The 27,728-nt window shown below is 43.2% G+C and overlaps 2 protein-coding genes across 3 annotated transcripts in view; both read right to left on the reverse strand.

Annotated features, from left to right (window-relative positions):
* The window catches only part of nrn1la (neuritin 1-like a), a gene marked incomplete at both ends in the record, with an annotated part of 69,870 nt that extends 64,143 nt beyond the window's left edge, over nt 1–5,727 (reverse strand). The window contains one exon of the mRNA XM_084171907.1: nt 5,673–5,727. Within this exon, the coding sequence (XP_084028033.1) occupies nt 5,673–5,727 (55 nt within the window). The remainder of the gene's footprint in view (nt 1–5,672) is intronic.
* A 399-nt stretch (nt 5,728–6,126) lies between these two features.
* Nucleotides 6,127–27,728, reverse strand: part of edc4 (enhancer of mRNA decapping 4) — a 52,652-nt gene continuing 31,050 nt past the window's right edge. For both annotated transcript variants that reach the window (XM_084171898.1, XM_084171897.1), the window contains exons 23-29: nt 23,174–23,329; nt 22,947–23,062; nt 18,818–18,983; nt 18,355–18,541; nt 16,239–16,458; nt 13,161–13,324; nt 6,127–9,922 (exon numbers count right to left, since the gene is read on the reverse strand). In XM_084171898.1, coding sequence (XP_084028024.1) covers nt 9,739–9,922; nt 13,161–13,324; nt 16,239–16,458; nt 18,355–18,541; nt 18,818–18,983; nt 22,947–23,062; nt 23,174–23,329 — 1,193 coding nt within the window. In that variant the 3' untranslated portion in view covers nt 6,127–9,738. The remainder of the gene's footprint in view (nt 9,923–13,160; nt 13,325–16,238; nt 16,459–18,354; nt 18,542–18,817; nt 18,984–22,946; nt 23,063–23,173; nt 23,330–27,728) is intronic.

The raw sequence follows: 27,728 nt of genomic DNA on the forward strand, positions 1-27,728 counted from the left end.
ATTTTGGAAACACTGAGGGGAAACAAGAACATGAATAGGTGGATACACAGAAATAAAAAAAACATGAAGCAAAGGCTGCAGGCACATAGCTTTGATCAGCATGGCTATAGAGATTGTTACAGACAGTTACACATCCTCAGTGAGTACACTGCCAGCATTCACTGTTTCCTGTATCCCATAATGTTGAAACTGAGACAATGGGATCAAAATACATGAAAATGAAGGTGCCAGAGAGATTATCTCTGAACAAGAGTAATGAGTTGAGCCAACATGGCGTTAGCCAGCCATCCGTTAGCTCTACATTATTTAACTTACAGTTTGTTAAGAGAATTCACAATGGAGCTTGAATTAAAGATGAATGTTGAAAAACAGTTTACTTAGCGACTGTTATGTAAAGCGATAAAAAGGTGAGTGAGAGAACACTCAGATCTATTATGCATTTATTGAACTTCACCCCAAGGCGCTAGCATGTCTAGTGTTCTATGACTGACAGGTCGGGCTGGGTCGAGTCCTTCATGCACATATAGTAAAAATGAATTGACTTCCTGGAAGTAGTTAAGCACATGTTGACAGAATGGAAGTTCTGACACATAGAAAAGCGCTGGGTGAGATAGTGACAGAACACTCTGACACTATGATAAGAGTCTCTCTCTCTCCCCCTCTCTCTCTCTCGCTCTCTCATAAATTAGCTTCCTGTGCACATTGATCCCTCTCCCCCTCATCCCTTCTGATGGAGAGTAAGTGAGAGGCTCATTGTAGTGGACACACGCGCACTGACCCACTCTGGGAGTTAATTAGTTTTTATTGACTAGATAGAACACCTGCGTTTCCAGCTGTAACTTATCATGGTTAGCACAGGCTTCAAGGGAGCTGAGGCTCCATGCTCACAGCCACTCAACAACAGATGGGAACAGGGGGACTTTACATCACTGTCCAGCCCTAGTGTCCCCAACAAACACTCTCTCTGACCTTTGCTGAGCCTTGACTCCTTGTTCTCTTCTCATCTCTATGACCTGACCTCTGAACCTCCCTTATAACTGTTCATCTCAGCCAAATGTATAGCATTCATATTACAAAGATGGGAAATGTACGATACCTGACTATCTAAGCCTATACCTCAGAGTTATGGTACACAAGGTACCTGCTGGCTCCCCTACCTGCTGGCTCCCCTTCCTCTGCGGAAGCACAGTTCCCGCTCAGCCTAGTCAAAACTATTCGCTGCTCTGGCACCCCAATGGTGGAACAAGCTCCCTCACGACGCCAGGACAGCGGAGTCACTCACCACCTTCCGGAGACATTTGAAACCCCACCTCTTTAAGGAATACCTGGGATAGGATAAAGTAATCCTTCTACCCCCCCTTACCCCCCCCCAAAAAAAAAATATATAAAAAAAATAAACATTGTTAAGTGGTTATCCCACTGGCTATAAGGTGAATGCACCAATTTGTAAGTCGCTCTGGATAAGAGCGTCTGCTAAATGACGTAAATGTAAATGTAATGTAAATGTCAGAGCAGATGAGTGAGTTGTGCATACTCGGTAGTTGGTGTATTTCCATACAGGGTTTACCAGTGTTTTAGCCAAAAGGCTCAGACTTTTCTGTTTCCATCTACGCGGGCCGGCATTCGTGTCTCACTGGGCCATGGCTCCGGCGGACCTTCTCTCACATGGGGCCAAAGCCAGGCCACTGGTACTTTTAGCTAGCATTCACATAACAATGACTAACTGTGAACTTTAGAGATCTTCTCACAAAGCAACTGTTTATGCAGAGGTTGTGAATTCTGTCCTTCACAAGTCATCACTGTCAGTCCTAGCAATGCATCCCTTGTTTTACATAAGGGTGTATACACTAATGTAACACTGGTGTTACAGTTGCAAAGGAGCTAGGTGTGATCTACTGAAGTTGACAGCTATATTAATATTTTCCTCACCTTCACATCTTTGAAGCAAGAGAGCAAATCAGGGTTTAGATTTTCTTTTTTCTTTGATTCTCTTTTCATTTCTCTCAAAGAGAACTGAGAGTTTCCAATCAATATGCCTCTCTCTGAGTTTCTACTATAAGCCCCACAGCAGGCAAACACGTCACACCAAAAGGACACAACGATCCTCTCACTGCAGGGCAGTGTTACCTCCGCTCTTACTCATTTCACCCATTGACAACAGACAAGATGAATGAGTTAGTGTGGCAAGTATAATCACAGTGAACACTCACAGTAGCGGTGCGTGGGTAAAATCACTGCCGAAGCCAGAAAAAAAGCCATATTACAACCTGTGTTGTGATAATTGCGTTGTTTGCTCTTTAACCTGTTAGCTCATATGCCTTGCGACTGTGATATATAGGCCTAAAGGCTGAGACAATAAGAAGACACAGTGGCAGAATAAATCCAACCACACCTTTATTTCATCACAAAACCAGAGAGCAACCTCTGTCCGGTGAAGTCCACAAAGCATATTGCATGTAACAAACAGTTACATGACCTACAGCATGGTCAAGCAAGTTAATGTTTACGACATTTTCGGACCACTAAACAACTATTGATTTAGAACCACAGAGAGTTACCGCAAGTCGCAAAGAAAACAGTAGCCGCCTCCACTATTCCAGCACCATTTCAACATCAACATTATCAAATCACCTATGCTTAGTCTAATACAGTGACAACTAAAAGAAACCAAAAACTATTTAGTCCAATCAATGTAAGCTAAATATGATGTGGCTGTCCATGGTTCTGATTTCTGTGTATGTGTGTGAGTGGATGTTCATGCAAGTAGAAAAAACATGTTGACTCACCCTACAGTACTTCTCGAGAAACGCCAATGCCATCCTCCTATTTTTCATGTTGACAGAACGGTCTATCACTCTGTCATAATGTTTTTATTTTTTGTTGTACTAGGTTACCTGGCTAAAATGCTTCTTCGCTAGCCTATCTTCCTTTCATGGGCAACGTTAGCTAGTTAACAACGAGATGCAACAATTCAAGTTGTTTCTGTCAATGATGTATGCTCTCAATGCGATTTGATAGGAGTGACGCCAAATCCAAACTGGCTTCCCTTGACACTTTTTTTGGGTGCGCCAGGACCATTCATAGTTGACGTCACTCAGTTTAGCGCAACGCTGATTGGCTATTATTTTATGCTTTTTTTTATCAAGGGAGGCCAAATGCTCGCTGGCTTCCCTTGCATTCAATGCTACGGGCGGCAACAATGACATACTCTTTTGGACCAGACAGCATCAGATAGATGGCCTACACAGAGACAGAGGGGCACTGTTTCGCCTGCTTGGATGCTTTCTCCGGTGAGATACATTCAGCCTCTTGAGAATAGAAGGAAAATTATGAAACACGTTTTTATTTTTTCTTAGTCAATTTTTTGGGGAAGCCTGGCTTCCCTTGGTATCCATGAATACACGCCACTGAACACTCATGTTCTGTTCAAACAACCAACGTTTACCACTGGCAATTCTTACTTACAGTACTTCTTATGACTTAGTTAGAGTTCATGAAGTGCAAGTTAGTGTACATGCATAGTAAAGATGATAATAATAGGCTTGCTTTGCTGATGATGATTATCACTATTACTATGACTCACGATCTGTTGCAAATATTTTACATATTCCATACATCACTGAGGGCGATTTATCATATTCCTGGAATTCCCGTGGGAGCTATTTCTCAAGGTGGCATTGCAGGATACAGTCACCGGGGACAATGTGTCTTCCATTGATCCTAGACCCCCCCCATCCCAAGTGGGCAACCATAGAATCTGCTACCTACACAGAACAAAGCACCAAGGACATAAGCTGCACTGACCTTGGGCCAATGGGAGCCAATGGAGTTCTCTTCTTCCTCAATAGCCCTTTATGAACACAACCACACACGACTCATTAGTACTAGAGGACACAAGTTCCTGTAACTCCTCAGAACAGAAGTATGTTGGTCTACCCAGAAATATTCATTCTCAGCCTTGGCTGAGGGTGAAGAGTTGAGGGGTGTCACGCTCAGCTGCTGTTTCATTTCACAGCGTTTGTTTAAGGACTCCACACCACGCTAAGTTCCTGCTGGAGAGATGAGATGGGGAGCAGGGTAATTATTGGGGCATGGCTGATGTGAAGATGTGTGTGGAGAGCTTAGAGTGGCTGTGTCTTATGAATCATATGCACAATTCAGGTGGAGAAATTAAATTCCTCTCCATGCCTCCCTGTATGCTCCTTAATGACTGTAAACTTCAGCAACCAAACCAGAAGCTTCATTGGCAAACAAAGGATTCAGGAGAGGCACTTTATATTGCCTCACTTAATTGTGAAATTGTGAAAATGAGAAGGACATGGTTGGTGTGAGAATGGGTGTGAACCATGAATTATCATGGGGAAATAAAGATCAGTAATGAACAGCCATGAACAGAGAGAGGAAAGGATCAAGTGGATGCAATTCTCCTAGAGAGCCTGAACCTGGTTTAATTAGGAATTCATGTCTGCTCCATATGCCTGTGTACTGCAGTGAAATACCTTTAGACCACTTTCAAACCACATAGGCATAACTTCTGGGGGGGAGAGAGAGAGAAGAGAGGAGAAAGAGAAGAGAGCAGCATCTTAGTATGAGATTCCAAAGGTTGTGGTGTGTGTGCATCAATTAAATATGATTTTAATTTTTTACACATAAGTTTGACCCGAAAATAACAGTTTGGGCTGAGGGATTGCTCTGATCAGCACTGACCGAAAGGAGGACTATCTAATCCTTGTGCATCCAGAGGCTCACATGTTTAGATGAGATACTGGGCTACTCTCAGAAGGGTCTATCAGGGTAAAGCAGATGAGATTCATTCATGATTTATTTCCATCAGAATGTTTTCCCTATTAAATTCCCCAATGAATTGTAGGCTATTACATCAGCACCCTCCTTAGTGAGGAATAAGAAGAAGGAATCAAGGTGGCCGTTTCAGTTGTCCTGAGAAAGCATACAACCATTACAGAATACAGATAAGCCAATATAATGCATAGGCTATTATGAGAACTAGACAGCGCACTTTTTTCATCTAGAATGTTTTATTCATTCTGACACAACACACATTGACGCTTCGACTACGCGTGGCGATCTAGTGTGGTAGGCTAGGCTATCCGGTACCCAATAACAAAGTGCATGTGAATTCAAATCTATATACCCATACAGTACACTATAGGGTAACTAGCCTCCAGGGGTAACTGCCCCCCCCAATAGTTTGTTTGCCTAAACATGACCATCATCCACATTTTCACCAAACTTTGCTTTTTTTTGTCAGCAATTGGACATTGTTCTTAGGGGGGCTAATTACCCACGTTACCCTAATAATATGGTCAAGAGTGTAAAAAAACAAAACAGTCAATTGTTTACTTGAAACTAAAGTATGTTGCCTCATCTCATTGCAATCATTTAATTTAAATCCGTAATCTAGTTTCTCCACGTCAGCAAATTCATTTTCCATTCAAACATTTAATATATTCTAACTCACTCATTTCGTCCCTAGGCACCGATAAAATGTGGAATTGGAACCTTTTCCGTGTCCACTTTCGCGCGACTCGTTCTCCCATAATTACGAGATGCATTTAATAAATGCCACTTGAGAACCCCCAACATAGTACGAACAAATTAAACAAAGTGTTATTTCTATAGAAAAATCTACATTTCTAAAAGTAAACACTTACTCAAATGGAGAGCAACAGGCAAGAAAAGACACGCGTAATTCACGAGCGATACCATTCTGCTCAGGCCGCTCAACTCAGAAAAACGTGGTTGAAACAGGTAAAACTCCGCGTCCAAATGTTACAATCCGTTTGCTGAGCACAGCTACTTTGCTACCTGCCTCAGCACCGTAATCCTACATAGGTGATACAGTACCTCGCATCATGCTCAAGAGAAGAGCGCCTATTCACTCTTATGTGCATCTAGTACGCGTGAGGGAGGGCGCATGTGTGACCAGGGCAGACTCAATCTCGTCTCTATGTATCGTTAGATGGATACCGGTATATACCACATTTTTTCGTGCGCGTTTACGCAATTGTTTCAAATGCGGGCTATTTATTATCTTGACAACAAAATGTACAAACTTCACCGTGGTAGCAAATAGGCGACATGTGAAATAAAAAACACTGAAATCCATTGAAGTATTTTATTTTTTATTCCAAAATGTTTAGGGTAAAAGAAACGAGGGTAAAATATACAACATAATCCTAGCACAGGGAACAAAACACGATGGAAATTACAAAATTGGTCATGCACAACAGGATAATATTTTTTGCAAACTACGAAAAAATATATACACTGTATTGCGTTTATGTGCAAGCTTCCGATCAACATTCATGTATGTGATTCTTGTTGCTTAACCCTGATCAATATGAAACATAAAAGTCAAACTACCTAAGAGCATGGAAACCATCCTGCTTTTACACTTCAGGTCACAACTGCTATTCCAGATGAACATTAGTTTAAGTGACTCGAACACTTAGTGAAAAGGGTCCGTTTCCAGTAATCCAGACATGTAACTTTCAGTACAATAAAGATTGGACAGTCTACCTACCCGACCACAGGCAGATTCGTCCTCTAACTCCCAACCTTGTGGAGAAAAATAAACGACATTCATGTCTGCTTTACACAGCTTTGTGGCTTGCTAAAACAGATGGCTTATAACCTTGAAGATAGTGGTTTGTCTTTTTATGCATGGTTCCTCCAGAGCAGGGATGGGCAACTTTTGAAGGCCCGCGAATCAATTCCCCCCCCCAAAAAGGAACTCAGTTAGGGTCTCAATTTACCGTTGCGAGTTAGAATACGTGACTAAACAAGGTGCAGTTTCGACATTTGGTTGTGCAGCTGCAGTTTTACTCTTATGTCAGTCACTGATAGTCAATCAATTAGTGCATGTCAGCAACAATTTTTTTTACATTGTTAAATTAGTTTAAAAGGACAGATATGTAAGTGTATCATGTTCGATTTACCAGCCGGGGCCCCCATTTATTTTGTTTGTGTTGCTGAGAAACCATATTAAAAATAGCAAAAATCTTCTCTCCACCCCATTGAAATTTGCTTTAAAACTGCAACATTTTTTTTTGGGGGGGGGGGTACGCAGACTCGTGAGCAAATGCAGCCCATCATGAGTTCAGATTTTTTTTAGGCCCCCACCCCCATAAATGTCACCCATCCCTGAAGGCATGCCTAGCATTTTGCCTATCAATCAAATCAGCAGCTTAAAATGATCTGGCAATACAGTGAGTGTACAAAACATTAAGGACACCTGCTCTTTCCATGACAGACTGACCAGGTGAATCCAGGTGAAAGCTATGATCCCTTATTGTTGCCACTTGTTAAATCCACTTCAAAATCAGTGTAGCTGAAGGGGAGGAGACAGGTTAAAGGATTTTTAAGCATTTGAGAGATGGATTGTGTATGTTTGCCATTCATAGGGTGAATGGGCAAGACAAAAGATTGGAGTGCCTTTGAACAGGGTATGGTAGTAGGTGCCAGGCACACCGGTTAGTGTCAAGAACTGCAACACTGTTGGGGGTTTTCATGCTCAACAGTTTGTCTATCAACAATGGTCCACCACCCAAAGGCCATCCAACCAACTTGACAACTGTGGGAAGCATTGGAGTAAACATGGGCCAGCATCCCTGTGGAATGCTTTCGACACCTTGTAGAGTCCATGCCCAGATGAATTGAGGCTGATCTGTGTGCAACTTAATATTAGGAAGGTGTTCTTAACGTTTTGTACACTCAGTGTAGTGTTCACTGATGAAACTCAATAATTGAAGTAAAGAAAAACTGGAGTTGGGAATCACCTTTCAACAAGTCATGTTAAATAAATTGGACCGCCAAAGGTGATCATCACACCAACCACTACTATGGTAAAACTAAAACAAGCATTCTGGCCTAGTTATATAAGCATTGCTCCTGTAAGTCGCTCTGGATAAGAGCGTCTGCTAAATGACTAAAATGTAAATGTATGTCTCAGGACTAATGTGCAGTGTACGGAATGGTAAGAAACACCTCCAAGCTTAGCTCACACCGCCCTATGACACCTTATCCGTTTTAGGTTTAAGAAAGGAATCTTAAACAGATGACACCAGGACCGTCATCAATAATAACTGTCCTTGCAATTAGACGGCAAGATATGAATAGCAGAGATTGACATTTTGGTATAAGCTAGACAAGTTTAGAATGGGTTTAAACATTGCCTATCACTCCTTCAGTAAAGTGGAATCACATAACCAAGCATTGAAAACGTATTCTAGCAAGCCTCTATTGTCAAATAATGTTTGTATATCTAATGCACAGATTATCTCTCGCTGTGCCATTTGAGCCCTTGTTTGCAAAAGAAGACATTGATGAGAGGTGCGTAAACGCCCAGTAACCCACTCTTTTACAGTCAGGCAAATAGTTGGTTTACAAATGGCACAACAGCTTCTAAAGGTGGTGGAGGGCAAATTCCCTTGAGTGAAGTACAATAAGGCACTTACTATAAAGGTTTTGTAGCACATGAAGGGTTTGAGATGGAAAACCTACAAAGTCTTATTCACTTGACTCGGTGCAACTTGAATGGTTACAAACTGACCACAGTGGCAGAGCAGGCATTGTGCAGTTGACGTTCATAATGCAACCCAACATTGGCGTGTCAAAGGTCGGTACCTAGCTAAAACAAATTAAACTTGTTTAGAAGACAAATTATAACTTCAAAAACATTAAGCCAGGGCCCCAGTTTTGTTGTACTTTCCAACTAGACTTTGTAAGCTGCTATAGAAACCATGCTAAACAATATGTGATTGCATTTTCACAAAGGGCTGCCCTCTAGAGACCAGGATAAGTACATCAGGTTTACAAACATTACTTGGGTATCCTAAAGCAAAAGAGCCATAATCAATAACAATAGTCATTTGTTAGAAGCATTTACTATAGATCATAATTACTTCAATAAGTATTTGAGGAAGTATACTAGTCCTACAAATGTTAAGGATTGTTGGTATATAACAAAAAGGGGCACAAAAGAAAAACCTTTTTCAGGGGCATGAGTGAATTTTATCGAGGTTCCATCAAAAGAGTTGACCTAGACTCTATAAAGCTGTACAAGTAGATAACCATTTCAGTTTCTAAGACTCCACAAGCATACTCCTGTCCTCTTTACATAGTAATATGGTCAGTCTAATATATCGGAAAGAGCTTTAATACAATACTAACAGTGCGGATTCAAAGCCTACTGTAGAAGTTCCTCAAAGCAAAAGACCATACTGAACTAAAGTCAGAACTTTGGATTTAACAGAATGGTTGAACATACAGAAAACATAATAGAACATAAAGGGCCCATCCATCTATATCGACTGTCTACATTTAGGATAGTTTTTTTCTCTCTAATAAACTCTTGCTGCTATGACAGGGAAAAGGACTGAAATAAGCGAATGGCAAGGTTCATAGATCTTATGATGAACAGGGGGTTTCAAACTGAGAAAAATCCTTCAATCTAAAAGTCCAAAAAGGGAAAACCCAGTCGGCTCTTGCCATTTTTTTCCACTTAAAAAATTAGGATAACACACAAAATGTTCAATTGCAATGTACAATGCATCAGAGAGAGCTGAGGGTACATGAAGTTCAGAGCCATTATTCACATCTCTTTAACTAAATGCCGCTCCCCTCAGCACCTCAATGAAACTCAATGCACCTTATTCTAACTGTATGGGAGCAGAGCAGGAAGAGAAGGGGCTCCATCAGTGGGCATCAAGTACAGAACTAGTGATTGACCAGGCCCTGAAGCATCATCACCAGGCGCCGGGCTCTCTTGCTGAGAGGACTGTGTGGGTCCTGCTGCAGGAACTGGATCAGCTTCTGTTGGACCTGGGACAGCACAGTACTCATGTGGTCTCTCGTCACCGGATCACCATGGTCCAGGTTCATCACAGCATCCTCCAAGTAACTGATACAGACAGAGAGAAGTTTACCGTGGGCTTTCAGAAGACTCAAATTGTACCATTTAAGCCAATAGTGTTATTGGCTTGCGTGTACCGACAGTCACCCATATTACCTTGCAGCCGAAGGCAAAGATTTGAATGGCTTGAATAAAACAGTAAATGCAGCGTTGTGACCCTGATCACCCAGCAGCACTGTACCCTTAACCCAATCCAGATGGCTTAACCCAAATGAATCACATCAGATTGTTCTAATTTTACGTCTGTAGACCCAATCCAATGCATTTAAAACCTCTAAGCACAGTTAACTCAATGGTAATCTTGGAGTTTAAGAGCCATTAACCTCCCAATGGTCAAAGTGCCCGATTACTCTCCAATTTCAGCAACAAACCCCCCCCCACCTTGAACAACAGACAGCCCTATCAGGTCTCTTCTCTACTGAACCTGATATGCCCTTAAAAGCCCTTGCACACAATGTCAATTGTGCATGATATTAGATATGAAATATTCAAGAGCAGCACATCTCTTCTGTGATATCTTGCACACCTGGTTTAAAACAGTTGCACTGCAACAGTCCATCAATTTTGAGGTCACATAAGATCATTCATACCATGCATTAAGGCATTGGACTGTATGCAAATGCTTCAGTAGCCACACCACCCACACAGATTCAGTCCCACAGATGGTGTAGAACTCTCAACAGCTGGCCAGTATCAGGCTGCTAGTTTTTAGGGTGCAATTCAAACTGGATTGAGACTGGTCATTTGAGCTTTTAAAAGAACATTAAAAAGGGACTTGGCACGGCATTGTCTGGACATTATTCCCATATTCATAGGCCCATCCTGTTCCCATAACACACATTTGTTAAGTGGTCCAGACGGGTTTAAAGCATTACAGCTGCAGTTTGATAAATGTGACTAAGGGACCACACACACCGCACCGAATGTTGATCTGCAGTTTGTTCGGCGGGGTATACTAGGGACCACCTGACGTCTGACTGCCGACATTTTCGCGTGATTCTACATGTAGAATCGGTTTGCAAATTATATCCGGCGCTCTGTTCAGAGGTGCTAAGTACTCTAAGCCGGCAAACGCTACTGGTGTGTCCGAGCCTTAAAGTGGCAATATGTAACTTTTTGGGAGACCCGGCCTAATTCACAGACATGTGAGTTATAGATCTATCATTTTACTTGAAAGTAAGTCTAAGAAGCGGTAGATATGTTCTATGTGATCTATTTCTATGCTTCCCGTTCTTAAGTTAAGTTTTTGCGTCTTTCACAGTGCATTTGGAAAGTATTCAGACCCTTTGACTTTTTCCACTTTGTTACGTTACAGCCTCATTCTAAAATTGATTAAATACTGTCTAAATGACAAAGCAAAAACAGGTTTTTAGAAACGTTTACAAATGTAAAAAAAAAAAAAGATAAATACCTTATTTACAAAAGTATTCAGACCCTTTGCTATGAGACTCAAAATTGCATTTACCACAGGTGCATCCTGTTTGCATTGATCATCCTTGAGATGTTTCTACAACTTGGAGTCCACCTGTGGTAAATGCAACTGATTGGACATGATTTGGAAAGGCACATAACCTGTCTATATAAAAAGGTCCAACAGTTGACAGTGCATGTCAGAGCAAAAACTAAGTCATGAGGTCGAATTGTCCGTAGAGCTCCGAGACAGGATTGTGTCGAGGCACAAATCTGGGGAAGGGCACCAAAACAATTCTGCTGCATTGAAGGTCCCCAAGAATAAAGTGGCCTCCATCATCTTAAATGGAAGAAGTTTGGAACCACCAATACTCTTCCTAGAGCTGGCCCCCTGCCAAACTGAGCAATCGGGGGAGAAGGGCCTTGACCAGGGAGGTGACCAAGAACCCGATGGTCACTGACAGAGCTCGAGAGTTCCTCTGTGGAGATGGGAGAACCTTCCAGAAGGACAACCATTTCTGTAGCACTCCACCAATCAGGCCTTTATGGTAGTGGCCAGAGAGAAGCCACTCCTCAGTAAAAAGCACATGACAGTCTGCTTGGAGTTTGCCAAAAGTCACCTAAAGGACTCGCCGACCATGAGAAACAAGATTCTCTGGTCTAATGAAACCAAGATTGAACTCTTTGGCCTGAATGCCAAGCGTCACGTCTGGAGGAAACCTGGCACCATCCCTACGGTGAAGCATGGTGGTGGCAGCATCATGCTGTGGGGATGTTTTTCAGCAGCAGGGACTGGGAGACTAGTCAGGATCGAGGGAAATATGAACAGAGCAAAGTACAGAGAGATCCTTGATGAAAACCTTCTCCAGAGCTCTCAGGAACTCAGACTGGGGTGACGGTTCACCTTCCATCAGGACAACGACCCTATGCACATAGCAAAGACAACGCAGGAGTGGCTTCGGGATAAGTCTCTGAATGTCCTTGAGTGGCCCAGCCAGAGCCCGGACTTGAACCTGATCTAACATCTCTGGAGAGACCTGAAAATAGCTGTGCAGCGTCACTCCCCATCCAACCTGAAAGAGTTTGAGGGGATCTGCAGAGAAGAATGGGAGAAACTCCCCAAATACAGGTGTGCCAAGCTTGTAGCATCATACACAAGACTCAAGGCTGTAATAGCTGCCAAAGGTGCTTCAACAAAGTACTGAGTAAAGGGTCTGAATACTTATGTACATGGAAACAAATGTCCTTTATTTATTTTTAATAAATTAGCAAACATTTCAAAAAAAGTGTTTTTGCTTTTTCATTATGGGGTATTGTGTGTAGATTGATGAGGGGGAAAAAACGATTCTATCCATTTGAGAATAAGGCCGTAACGTAACAAAATGCAGAAAAAGTCAAGGGGTCTGAATACTTTCCGAATGCACTGTATTTTCGATTTTGTGCACCAGCTTCAACCAGCTGAAACAATATTTTTGGTTATGGGAAAAATATTTCACAGCGGTTTAGATGGTATAGTGTAGAGAATAATTGTACCATCTTATTTTGTCACATAAACAGAAATTAGGCGAACTATTAGAGTTTCAGCAACCAGGAAATGGCGGGGCGGAGCGATTTCAGCATAGTGCAACTTTAAAGGGCAACTCTGCCACTTTTCTACCTCATTGTCTCCTCATTAACCTCATTATCTCCAGCACCAAACCAGTGTCTCCAGCACCAAACCAGTGTCTACAGCAGGGGTGCATAGAGGGGTCTATGAAGAGTTTGAGCGTAAAAGCTATGTGGGTTGTGGCATGTTCCTGTGGGTGCGCATGCATACCTGATCTTGAGCTCAGAGCGTGTGGCCAGGTTAGTGGACAGCTGCTGTATGAGGGACAGCAGCACTGGCTGTATCAGGGGGCAGGGATGCTGGCCAAACACCTGCTGGGAGTCGATGGTCTCGCACACATACAGGACCAGGTTCAGGTCAGAGGCTGACAGGGCCTACAGGGGAGAGGGGTTGGAGGAGAAGAGAACGATCAGACACCACAGGTACATTTTAAAATGATGCCCTCTGACACCCCCCATGCAGTGGACTGGAGAGGCTGTGAGACTGATGGGATGGGTAGGTGCTTGGGCGGTATCCATATACAGTGGGGGAAAAAAGTATTTAGTCAGCCACCAATTGTGCAAGTTCTCCCACTTAAAAAGATGAGAGAGGCCTGTAATTTTCATCATAGGTACACGTCAACTATGACAGACGAAATGAGGAAAGAAAATCCAGAAAATCACATTGTAGGATTTTTAAGGAATTTATTTGCAAATTATGGTGGAAAATAAGTATTTGGTCACCTACAAACAAGCAAAATTTCTGGCTCTCACAGACCTGTAACTTCTTCTTTAAGAGGCTCCTCTGTCCTCCACTCGTTACCTGTATTAATGGCACCTGTTTGAACTTGTTATCAGTATAAAAGACACCTGTCCACATCCTCAAACAGTCACACTCCAAACTCCACTATGGCCAAGACCAAAGAGCTGTCAAAGGACACCAGAAACTGTAGACCTGCACCAGGCTGGGAAGACTGAATCTGCAATAGGTAAGCAGCTTGGTTTGAAGAAATCAACTGTGGGAGCAATTATTAGGAAATGGAAGACATACAAGACCACTGATAATCTCCCTCGATCTGGGGCTCCACGCAAGATCTCACCCCGTGGGGTCAAAATGATCACAAGAACGATGAGCAAAAATCCCAGAACCACACGTGGGGACCTAGTGAATGACCTGCAGAGAGCTGGGACCAAAGTAACAAAGCCTACCATCAGTAACACACTACGCCGCCAGGGACTCAAATCCTGCAGTGCCAGACGTGTCCCCCTGCTTAAGCCAGTACATGTCCAGGCCCGTCTGAAGTTTGCTAGAGTTCATTTGGATGATCCAGAAGAGGATTGGGAGAATGTCATATGGTCAGCTGAAACCAAAATATAACTTTTTGGTAAATACTCAACTCGTCGTGTTTGGAGGACAAAGAATGCTGAGTTGCATCCAAAGAACACCATACCTACTGTGAAGCATGGGGGTGGAAACATCATGCTTTGGGGCTGTTTTTCTGCAAAGGGACCAGGACGACTGATCCGTGTAAAGGAAAGAATGAATGGGGCCATGTATCGTGAGATTTTGAGTGAAAACCTCCTTCCATCAGCAAGGGCATTGAAGATGAAACGTGGCTGGGTCTTTCAGCATGACAATGATCCCAAACACACTGCCCGGGCAACGAAGGAGTGGCTTCGTAAGAAGCATTTCAAGGTCCTGGAGTGGCCTAGCCAGTCTCCAGATCTCAACCCCATAGAAAATCTTTGGAGGGAGTTGAAAGTCCGTGTTGCCCAGCGACAGCCCCAAAACATCACTGCTCTAGAGGAGATCTGCATGGAGGAATGGGCCAAAATACCAGCAACAGTGTGTGAAAACCTTGTGAAGACTTACAGAAATCGTTTGACCTGTGTCATTGCCAACAAAGGGTATATAACAAAGTATTGAGAAACTTTTGTTATTGACCAAATACTTATTTTCCACCATAATTTGCAAATAAATTCATAAAAAATCCTACAATGTGATTTTCTGGATTTTTTTCCCTCATTTTGTCTGTCATAGTTGACGTGTACCTATGATGAAAATTACAGGCCTCTCTCATCTTTTTAAGTGGGAGAACATGCACAATTGGTGGCACATTGGTGGCACAACTAGCCGGTGCCCCCGCACATTGACTCTGCACCGGTACCCCCCTGTATATATAGCCTCCCTACAGTTATTATATTTTACTTCTGCTCTTTTTTTTTCTCAACACTTTTTTTGTTGTTGTTTTATTTTTACTTTTTTTGTTAAAAATAAATGCACTGTTGGTTAAGGGCTGTAAGTAAGCATTTCACTGTAATGTCTGCACCTGTTGTATTCGGCGCATGTGACCAATAAAATTTGATTTTGATTTGATTTGACTAAATACTTTTTTTCCCCACTGTACCAACCTTTTCTCATCCCGGGATTTACAGTATTACCGGCATAGTACACAAGGGGCGCTAAAAAGGCAAGAAAAGCCCATTGTGCCTCTTACCAGAATACTAACAAAATTATAACAAACTAACAACGAAATCACATAGATGCTGTTAGCTAAATGCTAACGTGCGAAAACAAACATAACTAATTGCAAAGACGGGCAAATCCAGCTCAAAGTTATACAAGCATAGCTAGTAGCTACCAAATGTCATTTTCGGTGAGTGTGGACATTTACAAGCGAACGAGATAAATTGTGCAAATGAACAAAGTTGTGATGCATGCTTTTCTGAAGGAAGAGCAGCATGTGTACACGGAGCAGAGGGGAGAAGAATGGAGGAGAAAAAAACGGTAGTAGGGAAAAAATTGCAACTGTACATATAACTCATCCAGAGTTCTTTGACTTCAGGCAAAAAGCCATTTTAAGATATCTGATGGCAAACATTTAGTAGTGAATTGCATACAAGTGTAACTTCATCACCTCATGTGCGCCGCACAACAGAGAATTGCCTATACATATAGAACGCTATGGACTCACCAGCTCCTGCTTTCTCCCGTTGTGCTATTTACAAACAAACACGTGACTGGCTCAACTGTTCTGGGGAACTACAGTAAGCGTCATAATGTAAAATAATGTGACAGGTGAAATGAAGAATGCAATCTGCTTTATCTCCTAACATATTGCACAAGTTGACTGCAGGTATCAACTTAAAAAGTAGCTTCAAATATTCAAATTACTTGAAAAACGTAGTTTTTAAATAGTTTTGACGGTAATGAAAAACCATACCGTGTTTTTTCCCCAAATACCCCGCTATACATGTCACAGTATACTGCCCAAGCCTATGGAGGTGCATCGGGGAGCAGGACCCTCACCTGTTGGAAGGCCTGGTTGAGCTGTCCCTGCTGCAGCAGCTGCAGGATGTTGGCCTGCTGGGCCTGGTAGTCCAGGTGTGCGGTAGGGATGGGCGTGCCTGCAGCAGAGCGCATGGCCTGCATGATGCTGGAGGTCACAGCTGCCTGCTGCTCCTTCATGGCCATGCTCACCTCACCCTTCACTATGCGCTGCACCTGGGTCAGGATCGATTCCTGCAGGCTGGATGCAGGACAGAAGCAAACAGGCACAGTTCTATAACCAAGGAATACTATCAAAACATTTACAGTGCATTTGGAAAGTATTCAGACCCCTAGACTTTTTCCACATTTTGTTACGTTACAGCCTTATTCTAAAATGGATTAAATAAATGTTTCCCCCTCATCATTCTACACACAATAACCCACAATGACAAAGCGAAAACAGGTTTAGACATTTTTGCAAAAAAACAACAACTAAGAATGGAAATACCTTATTTACATAAGTATTCAGACCCTTTGCTATGAGACTCGAAATTGAGCTCAGGTGCATCCTGTTTCCATTGATCATCCTTGAGATGTTTCTACAACTTGGAGTCCACCTGTGGTAAATTCAATTGATTGGACATGATTTGGAAAGGCATACAACGGTCTATATAAAGGTCCCACAGCATATCAGAGCAAAAACCAAGCCATGAGGTCGAAGGAATTGTCCGTAGAACTCCAAGACAGGATTGTGTCGAGGCATAGATATGGGGAAGGGTACCAAAACATTTCTGCTGCATTGAAGGTCCAAGAACACAGTGGCCTCAATCATTCTTAAAAGCAGAAGAAGTTTGGAACCACCAAGACTCTTCGTAGAGCTGGCTGCCCGGCCAAACTGAGCAATCGGGGGAAAAGGGCCTTGTTCAGGGATGTGACCAAGAACCCGATGGTCACTGACAGAGCTCCTCTATGGAGATGGGACAACCTTCCAGAAGGACAACCATCTCTGCAGCACTCCACCAATCAGGCCTTTAAGGTAGAGTGCCAGACGGAAGCCACTCCACAGTAAAAGGCACGACAGCCTGCTTGGAGTTTGCCAAGACGCACCTAAAGGATTCTAAGACCGTGAGAAACAAGATTCTCTGGTCTGATGAAACCAAGATTGAACTATTTGGCCTGAATGCCAAACGTCACGTCTGAAGGAAACCTGGCACCATCCCTACGGTGAAGCAAAGTGGTGGCAGCATCATCCTGGGGGTACGTTTTTCAGCGGCTGGGGGACTAGTCAGGATCGAGGGAAAGATTAACGTAGCAAAGTACAGAGAGATCCTTGATGAAAACCTGCTCCAGAGCGCTCAGACTGGGGCGAAGGTTCACCTTCCAAAAGGACTACGACCCTAAGCACACAGCCAAGACAACGCAGGAGTGGCTTCGGGACAAGTCTCAATGTCCTTGAGTGGCCCAGACAGAGCCCTGACTTGAACCCGATCAAACATCTCTGGAGAGACCTGCAAATAGCTGCCTATCCAACCTGACCGAGCTTGAGAGGATCTGCAGAGAAGAATGAGAGAAACTCCCCAAATATAGGTCTGTCAAGCTTCATACCCAATAATATTTGAGGCTGTAATCACTGCCAAAGGTGCGTTAAAAAAGTACAGAGCAAAGGGTCTGAATACTTATGTAAATATAATAATTTTCATGTTTTTTTAAAAATACATTTGCAAAAATGTCTACAAACCTGTTTTTGTTTGGAAAGGGTATTGTGTGTAGATTGATGAGGGGGGTAAACTATTTAATCCATTTTAGAATAAGGCTGTAATTTAACAAAATGTGGAAAAGGTCAAGGGGTCTGAATACTTTCCGAATGCACTCTAAATGCCTGAAAACACATTTTTACGATCCAAAACACTTACAAAAAGTTATTCAGTCCAACCTAAGAAACTATATAAACTCAAGCACTATGTCATTAATTGCTTTGCACAATTTGTGGTTAAATCGAAATTAAGCCCAGGATTAAGGTGTTTGTTTTTCTACTCAACCAATCCATTACACAGCCACTCAATATGGCAACCCAAACGGCTTGCTAAGGCATCTATTGGGTATGTCTGATCAATCACTTATAAAAAAGATAAAAAGCTTTGTTGGCCGGACTTACTTTCCCACCGTCATGTGGAGCTGGTGCTGGACCTCAGAGCGGACCCCTGCTGTGACGGTGGTGGCCAGCTGATCCGTAGAATTCTGGAACGTGTCAATCATCTGCTGCAGCTGGCCAATCATAGGGTCCCGTGCCTCCTGCTCATGCTGCTTCCTGTTCTTCACATGGGTCTCCAGTTGCTGGATATCTACAGAGGAAAACAAACAAACATCCTCAGTACGACACAGAAAGATCTGTCAGGCATATTCAGATGTGCGTTTAGCACAATTTAAAAATCAGCTGAAAAAACTAATATAGCAAATGTTTATCAATGCATACAAAGCCCACTGCTCTTCTTAAAATAGACATATGACAAATGCAGCAAGTTAAAAAGTAGGCTACGTCTTTAACCTTGCTCTCGGGTGAAAGTGAAGAAACAGCCTGAAATGCTGAGGGTTAACAGTTAGTAATAGGATTGTCATACACTCATGGGTGCCCTGCTTGAAGCTGTCATTGATCTGCTGGAACATAGACTGGCAGCCCCTCTCAAACACAGGCAGCACAATGCTCTGGAACGCATCCTTGTAGGCAGCCTGGATAGGCCCCTGCATTGCCTCGGCAGCTGCCCGGCCGATAGCATCTGTGGTGTTCTGCACAGAAAGGGATAAAGTAATTGTTATGTGTGCATTTTGACTGAAGAGTGAATAAGTGAGCTATGAGATTACTTTACATCCTTTGATCCAATGACCAACCTAGGCTCTAGAGCAGAGGGCATTTTTAACTTTGTCCCACAACCCCATTTTGATATCAGAAATCTTTTGCAGCCCCACTGTGTGAAAAAGTGATGTAATCAACAGCCAATGTTTTTAATTTCGGGCTATGACAGTATATTACTGTTATGATGATTTGTGACACAATATTCATTAATGTATGAAGCTGTATGTGGACAGAGAACAAGGACACATCATGTGTTATTGGTGTCACGAGTGAGGAACAGAAGGTCAGTGTGCCAAGATAGATTGGGGGCCCCTGTTGCAAATCTGAGGATAGGTGCGTGATGGAATGGCCTGGCTAGGGTGCCACATTATACCAAGTAGGTGGATATGGTGGTGGATGAGTGACACTCAATGCTGGTTAGTAGCAACTGTGTGGGATAAAAGTAGATTGGAATGGCATTATATAAGATGAGAGATTTTGTATAGAAGTCATTCAGATGGCAGGAGGCTATGTCCGTACCCCCTGTCATTAAATCCAATAGTGACCATTAAATGATGACTGAAACCAATCTCCATCTGTGTAACATACTCTCTTGCATTCTGAACTTCTCAATACCAGAAACTCATCATAACAATTACAAATCAGTCCGACAATATTTTTGAGAGTATTTCAAATTAAATCTGAAGGAAGTATAGTTTGAGAAGCAGGGGTTGGAACCTAAATTATTTTCCAATCGTTTCGTTACGAACAGAACCATTACTTTGTTTGTTTCGTTCCACTGTTCCGACTAGCAAAATAACGTTTTGAACTGGTTCGAACCAAAAGTACCAGTTAAAATAATTCCTTTTAAAACCTCTGAAATATACTATTTTTTTTACACATTTAGCTCAACATTCAATTACTTCACCAATCAGTGCAGATAGATCAGCTTGCTGTGAAGCGGGTAAGCGACTTAATCTGTATAGGAAAGTCGTTAAGAGCAAATTGTATTTTGCCGTAACAGCATGTTTTAATCATAATGAAAGACAAACACACTGTGCTGCCAGTCACAGTGTAGGGCGCGAGATGCAACTTAAATTTTGAGAGTGAGGCGAGAGCAAGTGAGAATGAGGAAGCTTGCCTTGAAACGCTGGATATCTTGTTATGACATGCATTATCTGAATTATGCCCACAGAATTACAGTGCCTTGCAAAAGTATTCATATCCCCCCTTGGCGTTTTTCCTATTTTGTTGCATTACAACCTGTAATTTAAATGGATTTTTATTTGGATTTCATGTAAATGGACATACACAAAACAGTCCAAATTGGTGACGTGAAATGAAAAACAAATCACGGAAAAGTGGTGTGTGCATTTTATTCACCCCCTTTGCTAAATAAGATCTGGTGCAACCAATTACCTTCAGAAGTCACATATTAGTTAAATAAAGTCCACCTGTGTGCAATCTAAGTGTCACATGATCTCAGTATATATACACACACCTGTTCTGAAAGGCCCCAGAGTCTGCAACACCACTAAGCAAGGGGCACCACCAAGCCAGCAGCACCATGAAAAAGGACCCTGGGACTAAACACCTTCTGCAACTGGATCCTGGACTTCCTGACGGGCCGCCCCCGGGTGGTAAGGGTAGGTAACGGGGGCCCCTCAGGGGTGCTTGCTCAGTCCCCTCCTGTACTCCCTGTTCACTCATGACTGCATGGCCAGGCACGACTCCAACACCATCATTAAGTTTGCCAATGACACAACAGTGGTAGGCCTGATCACCGACAACGACGAGACAGCCTATAGGAAGGAGGTCAGAGACCTGGCCGTGTAGTGTCAGGACAACAACCTCTCCCTCAACGTGATCAAGACAAAGGAGATGATTGTGGACTACAGGGGAAAAAAAAGAGGGCCGAGCACTCCCCATTTTCATAGACGGGGCTGTAGTGGAGCAGGTTGAGAGCTTCATGTTCCTTGGTGTCCACATCACCAACAAACTAACATGGTCAAAGCACACCAAGACAGTCGTGAAGAGGGCACGACAAAACCTATTCCACCTAAGGAGACTGAAAATATTTGGCATGGGTCCTCAGGTCCTCAAAAGATTCTACAGCTGCACCATCGAGAGCATCCTGACTGGTTGCATCACTGCTTGGTATGGCAACTGCTCGGCCTCTGACCGCAAGGCACTACAGAGGGTAGTGCGTACGGCCAAGTACATCACTGGGGCCAAGCTTCCTGCCATCCAGGACCTCTATACCAGGCAGTGTCAGAGCAAGGCCCTAAAAATGGTCAAAGACTCCAGCCACCCTAGCCATAGACCGTTCTCTCTGCTACCGCACGGCAAGCGGTACCGGAGCGCCAAGTCTAGGTCCAAGAGGCTTCTAAACAGCTTCTACCCCCAAACCATAAGACTCCTGAACATCTAATCAAATGGCTACCCAGACTATTTGCATTCCCTCCCCACCCCTCTTTTACGCTGCTGCTACGCTGTTTATTATCTATGCATAGTCACTTTAATAACTCTACCTACATGTACATATTACCCCAATTACCTCGACTAACTGGTGCCCCCGCACATTGAGTCGGTACCGGTACCCCCTGTATATAGCCTCGCTATTGTTATTTTTCCTGCGGCGCTTTAATTATTTGTTACTTTTATTTTGTATTATTTTATATTGTATTTTTTGTGATTGTTTTTGGTATTCTTTCTTAAAACCGCATTGTTGGTTAAGGGCTTGTAAGTAAGCATTTCACTGTAAGGTCTACACCTGTTGTATTTCACGCATGTGACAAATACAATTTGATTTGACACAAAAAAATATTTAGCATCTTCAAAGTGGTAGGCATGTTGTGTAAATCAAATGATACAAACCCCCCAAAAATCAATTTTAATTCAAAATTCTAAGGCAATACTTTCACAAGCCACTGTATACCTACAAGGAGTGGCTTCTATGGAGGAACTTTGATTGTCTTTGAACTTCCGAGTTGGTTTAACGTTGGACCTGAGCCAACGTTAGCTAGCAAGCTAACAAGCTTGTGTTTTCAGAGTAGCACAAGAATTAAAACACGTCTTACCCTTTTGTAGGTAATAAATCAAATGTGAAACATGATAATTATAGTATCCTTAACTATCATTTAAAAAGTCAATCCATTCTTCTCTAATTAAGCATCTCTCCCTAATTTCTGAATTACGTTAGTAACGTTGTCAGTACGCTACAGTAACCTATGCTTCAGAGGGGAGGGGCACGTAGCCTACACACAGGCAAAGATTTGCATAGACGATTTGTTCCGATTAAAAAAATAATAATAATAAGCCTGGAACGTAAAATAACATTATTAAATAACGGAGGTATAGATCACTTTCGTTCTTTTCGGTTCTGTTCCTGAACAGGTTACAACCCTTGGTTTGAAGTGACTGAAATGCATCAGAAAGGTATTGGAAAGTTTAGGAAAACATCAAGGAAGATCAGGCAATAATTGCGTATGATCTTTTGTGTAGAAAATAACATCATTGCTTTCAATGATGATGTTCTTTCCTCTCCCCAGTCATTTGGCGCATGGTCCTGTCCACTCTGTTCTAACAACTCCTGCAGGGCTTGTGAGTATTGTAGAGGGAAAGATAAAACATGTGCGTGTCTTAGCCTTCAGAAAATGGGGTCATAATAGCTTATAGCCCCCATTGTTAAAAACGTTGAGCCACATTTGTAGGAAGAAAACCGAAACCGCTGTCACAACTGCTATAAGTGAATATCGAAGGTAAGTCACGTGACGTGGTTCTATGAACTAAGCAGCGCATATTTTTTTCTTCCCCAGAGTTTCTCTCGCAACCCCATTTTCAAATCAGGCAACACCACATCGGGTCTTTGGGAAACACTGGTCTAGAGACAATGATCTGAATTTGTTGCCACTAACCTTTGACTTGACGACTTTGCTAACATTCTCCTTCAGTGCTGCCTCCACAGCTGTCAGCTTAGCAGCGATGGTGTTACTCATCTGGGCAGTAACAGGCTCCAGACTCTTGATGATAGCTGTGAAGTAGCAAGGCCAAACATTTACCTCACATTGATTATACACAGTTAAACACTTTATTTGATAAAAACTATCAAATAAGTTAGGAAAAAGGAAGGAAGTGTACTGACTGGGAGGAACGGTCTTCTTCATCTCCTCTCGGAGAGTCTTGTCCAGACGGTTACACAGGGTGTTGTTGAGAGTTTGAGCCAGCTGCTGGGAGAGATGCTCCTGGAGTTGCTGGTTACGGTTGTGTCCCTCAGCTAGGATTCTCTCCATTCTCCTCTCTGAGAATCAATGCCGGGTCAAGGATCAAACACAGAGCAACTTGTGTGGTGGGTTGATGAGGATGTGCTTCTGCAACAAAACTATGGCCTTAAAGATACAATATGCAAATAAAATTGTATTTGTCACGCGCGAAATACAACAGGTGTAAACCTTACAGTGAAATGCTTACTTACAAGCCCTTAACCAACAATGCAGTTAAGAAAAATTAGTGTCAAGTAAAAAATAAATACTTAAAGAGCAGCAGTAAAATAAAATAACAGTAGGGAGGCTATATACAGGCGGTACCGGTACAGAGTCAATGTGCGGGGGCACAGGTTAGTCGAGGTTATTGAGGTAATATGTACATGTAAGTAGATTTAAAGTGACTATGCATAGATAATAAACAGAGTAGCAGCAGCGTAAAAGAGGAGGTGGGGTGGGACAATGCAAATAGTCTGGGTAGCCATTTGATTAGCTGTTCAGGAGTCTTATGGCTTGGGGGTAGAAGCTGTTGAGAAGCCTTTTGGACCTAGACTTTTGCGCTCCGGTACCACTTGCCGTGCGGTAGCAGAGAGAACAGTCTATGACTAGGGTGGCTGGAGTCTTTGACCATTTTTAGGGTCTTCCTCTGACACCACTTGGTATAGAGGTCCTGGATGTCAGGAAGTTTGGCCACAGTGATGTACTGGGCCGTACGCACTCCCTCTGTAGTGCCTTGCGGTCGGAGGCCGATCAGCTGCCATGCCAGGCAGTGATGCAACCAGTCAGGATGCTCTCGATGGTGCAGCTGTATAATTATTAGAGAATCTGAGGACCCATGCCAAATCTTTTCAGTCTCCTGAGGGGGAATAGGAAAAAGGAAGGAAGTGTACTGTCTCCAGTCTCCTGAGTGGCGCAGTGGTCTAAGGCACTGCATCGCAGTGCTAACTGTGCTACTAGAGATCCTGGTTCGAATCCAGGCTCTGTCGCAACCGGCCGCGACCGGGAGACTCATGGGCGGCGCACAATTGGCCCAGCGTCGTCCAGGGTAGGGGAGGGAATGGCCGGCAGGGATGTAGCTCAGTTGATAGAGCATGGCGTTTGCAACGCCAGGGTTGTGGGTTCGATTCCCACGGGGGGCCAGTATATATATATATATATATATATATATATATATATATATATATATATATATATATATATATATATATATATATGTATTCACTAACTGTAAGTCGCTCTGGATAAGAGCGTCTGCTAAATGACGTAAATGTAAATGTAAATGGAATAGGCTTTGTCATGCCCTCTTCACTGCAGTCTTGGTGTGTTTGGTCCATGATAGTTTGTTGGCGATGTGGACACCAAGGAACTTGAAGCTCTCAACCTGCTCCTCTACAGCCCCGTCAATGAGAATGGGGGCGCGCTCGGTCCTCCTTTTCCTGTAGTCCACAATCATCTCCTTTGTCTTGATCACGTTGAGGGAGAGTTTGTTATCCTGGTACCATACGGCCAGGTCTCTGACCTCCTCCCTATATGCTGCCTGATCGTTGTCAGGAGGGGACTGAGCACGCACCCCTGAGGGGCCCCCGTGTTGAGGATCAGCGTGGCAGATGCTGTTGCCTACCCTAACCACCTGGTGGCGGCCCGTCAGGAAGTCCAGGATCCAGTTGCAGAGGTGTTTAGTCCCAGGGTACTTAGCTTAGTGATGAGCTTTTAGGGCACTATGGTGTTGAACGCTGAGCTGTAGTCAATGAATAGCATTCTCACGTAGGTGTTCCTTTTGTTCAGGTGGGAAAGGGCAGTGTGGAGTGCAATTGAGATTGCATCATCTGTGGATCTGCTGGGGCGGTATGCAAATTGGAGTGGGTCTAAGGTTTCTGGGATAATGGTGTTGATGTGAGCCATGACCAGCCTTTCAAAGCACTTCATAGCTATAGACGTCAGTGCTACGGGTCTGTAGTCATTTAGGCAGGTTAACCTTAGTGTTCTTGGGCACAGGGACTATGGTTGTCTGCTTGAAACATGTTTGTATTACAGACTAAGTCAGGGACAAGTTGAAAATGTCAGTGAAGACACTTGCCAGTTGGTCAGCGCATGCTCGGCGTACACCTTCTGGTAATCCGTCTGGCCCTGCGGCCTTGTGAATGTTGACCTGTTTAAAGCGTGATCACACGGTCGTCCGGAACAGCTGATGCTCTCATGCATGCTTCAGTGTTGCTTGCCTCAAAACGAGCATAGAAGTAATTTAGCTCGTCTGGTACGCTCGTGTCACTTGGCAGCTCGCGGCTGTGCTTCCCTTTGTAGTCCGTAATAGTTTGCATGCCCTGCCACATCCGACAAGCTTTGCCTGTTTGTTGGTTCGTCGGAGGGCATAGCAGAATTTCTTATAAGCGTCCGGGTTAGAGTGCCGCTCCTTGAAAGCGGCAGCTCTACCCTTTAGCTCAGTGCGGATGTTGCCTTTAATCCATGGCTTCTGGTTGGCGTATGTACGTACGGTCACTGTGGGGACGACGTCATTGATGCACTTATTGATGAAGCCAGTGTCTGATGTGGTGTCCTCCTCAATGCCATCGGAAGAATCTCGGATCATATTCCAGTCTCTGCTAGCAAAACAGTCGTGTAGCGTAGCATCTGTGTCATCTGACCACTTCTTTATTGACCGAGTCACTGGTGCTTCATGCTTTAGTTTTTACTTGTAAGCAGGAATCAGGAGGATAGAGTTATGGTCAGATTTGGGCGAGGGAGAGCTTTGTACGCGTCTGTGTGTGAAGTAAAGGTGGTCTAGAGTTTTTTTCCCTCCGGTTGCACATTTAACATGTTGGTAGAAATTAGGTCAAACTGATTTAAGTTTCCCTGCATTAAAGTCCTCGGCCACTAGGAGCGCCACCTCTGGATTAGCGTTTTCCTATTTGCTTATGGCCTTATACAGCTCATTGAGTGCGGTCTTATTGCCAGCATCGATTTGTGGTGGTAAATAGACAGCTACGAAAAATATAGAAAAAAACTCTCTTGGTAAATAGTGTGGTCTACAGTTTATGAGACATCGCGCACCAGCTGTTGTTTAGAAATATACACCCCTCGTCTTACCGGAGGCAGCTGTTCCATCTTGACGATGTAGCGTATATCCCGCCAGCTGTATGTTATCCATTTCGTCATTTAGCCACAACTCAGTGAAACATAAGCTCGTTTTTAATGTCCCGTTGGTAGGATATCTGTGATCGTAGTTCGTCTATTTTGTTATCCAATGATTGTACGTTGGCTAATAGGACTGATGGTAGATGCAGATTACCCACTCGCCGTCGGATCCTTACAAAGCACCCCGACCTACGTCCCCGGTATCTCGGTCTCTCTCTCATGCGAATGACGGGGATTTGGGCCTTGTCGGGTGTCTTAAGAAAATAATTTTCGTCTGACTCGTTAAAGAAAACATCTTTGTCCAGTACGTTATTTTATTTTACTTCTGCTCTTTAATTACACTTTTTGTTGTTGTTTTATTTTACTTTTTTATTAAAAAATAAATGCATTGTTGGTTAAGGGCTGTAAGTAAGCATTTCACGGTAATGTCTACACCTGTTGTATTCGGCGCATGAGGCAAATAAAATTTGATTTGGGTCAGATCGCCTGAGAAGTTACATATTGCAGCTTTAATTAGGCACCTTTCTAGATGTGAAAAGCATCTTTATTCATGTGAATTTTTATCCATTTAAACTACAATACCTGCATTCAAAACACTGCCCTTTACAATATTTGGCCAAAGGTATGTGGACACCTTCTTGTCGAATATCTCATTCCAAAATCATGGGCATTAATATGGAGTTGGTCCCCCCTTTGCCGCTATAACAGCCTCCACTCTTCTGGGAAGGCTTTACACTAGATGTTGGAATATTGCTGCGGGGACTTGCGTCCATTCAGCCACAAGAGCAATAGTGAGGTCGGGCACTGATGTTGGGCGATTAGGCCTGGCTCGCAGTCGGCGATCCAATTCATCCCAAAGGTGTTCGATGGGGTTGAGGTCAGGGCTCTGTGCAGGCCAATCAAGTTCTTCTACACCGATCTAAACAAACAATTTCTGTATGTACCTCGCTTTGTGCACGGGGGCATTGTCATGCTGAAACAGGAAAGGGCCTACCCCAAACTGTTTCCACAAAGTTGGAAGCACAGAATTGTCTAGAATGTCATTGTTTGCTGTAGTGTTAAGATTTCACTGAGCTCTTCAGTACGTTTGTCTATGGAGATTGCATGGCTGTGTGCTTGATTTTATACACCTGTCAGCAACGGGTGTGGCTGAAATAGCCGAATCATCTAATTTGAAGGAGTGTCCACATACTTTTGGCGTATATTTCAGTGTATATCGCAGTGATCATACCAAACTAAATAATTTTCAATGGTACCACTACAGAGGGAGGTCTTGGAGTTGGCACTGATTGTAATTTGTGACAT

Source organism: Coregonus lavaretus (genome assembly GCF_964263955.1).
Source record: "Coregonus lavaretus genome assembly, chromosome: 11".
Taxonomy (NCBI): domain Eukaryota; kingdom Metazoa; phylum Chordata; class Actinopteri; order Salmoniformes; family Salmonidae; genus Coregonus; species Coregonus lavaretus.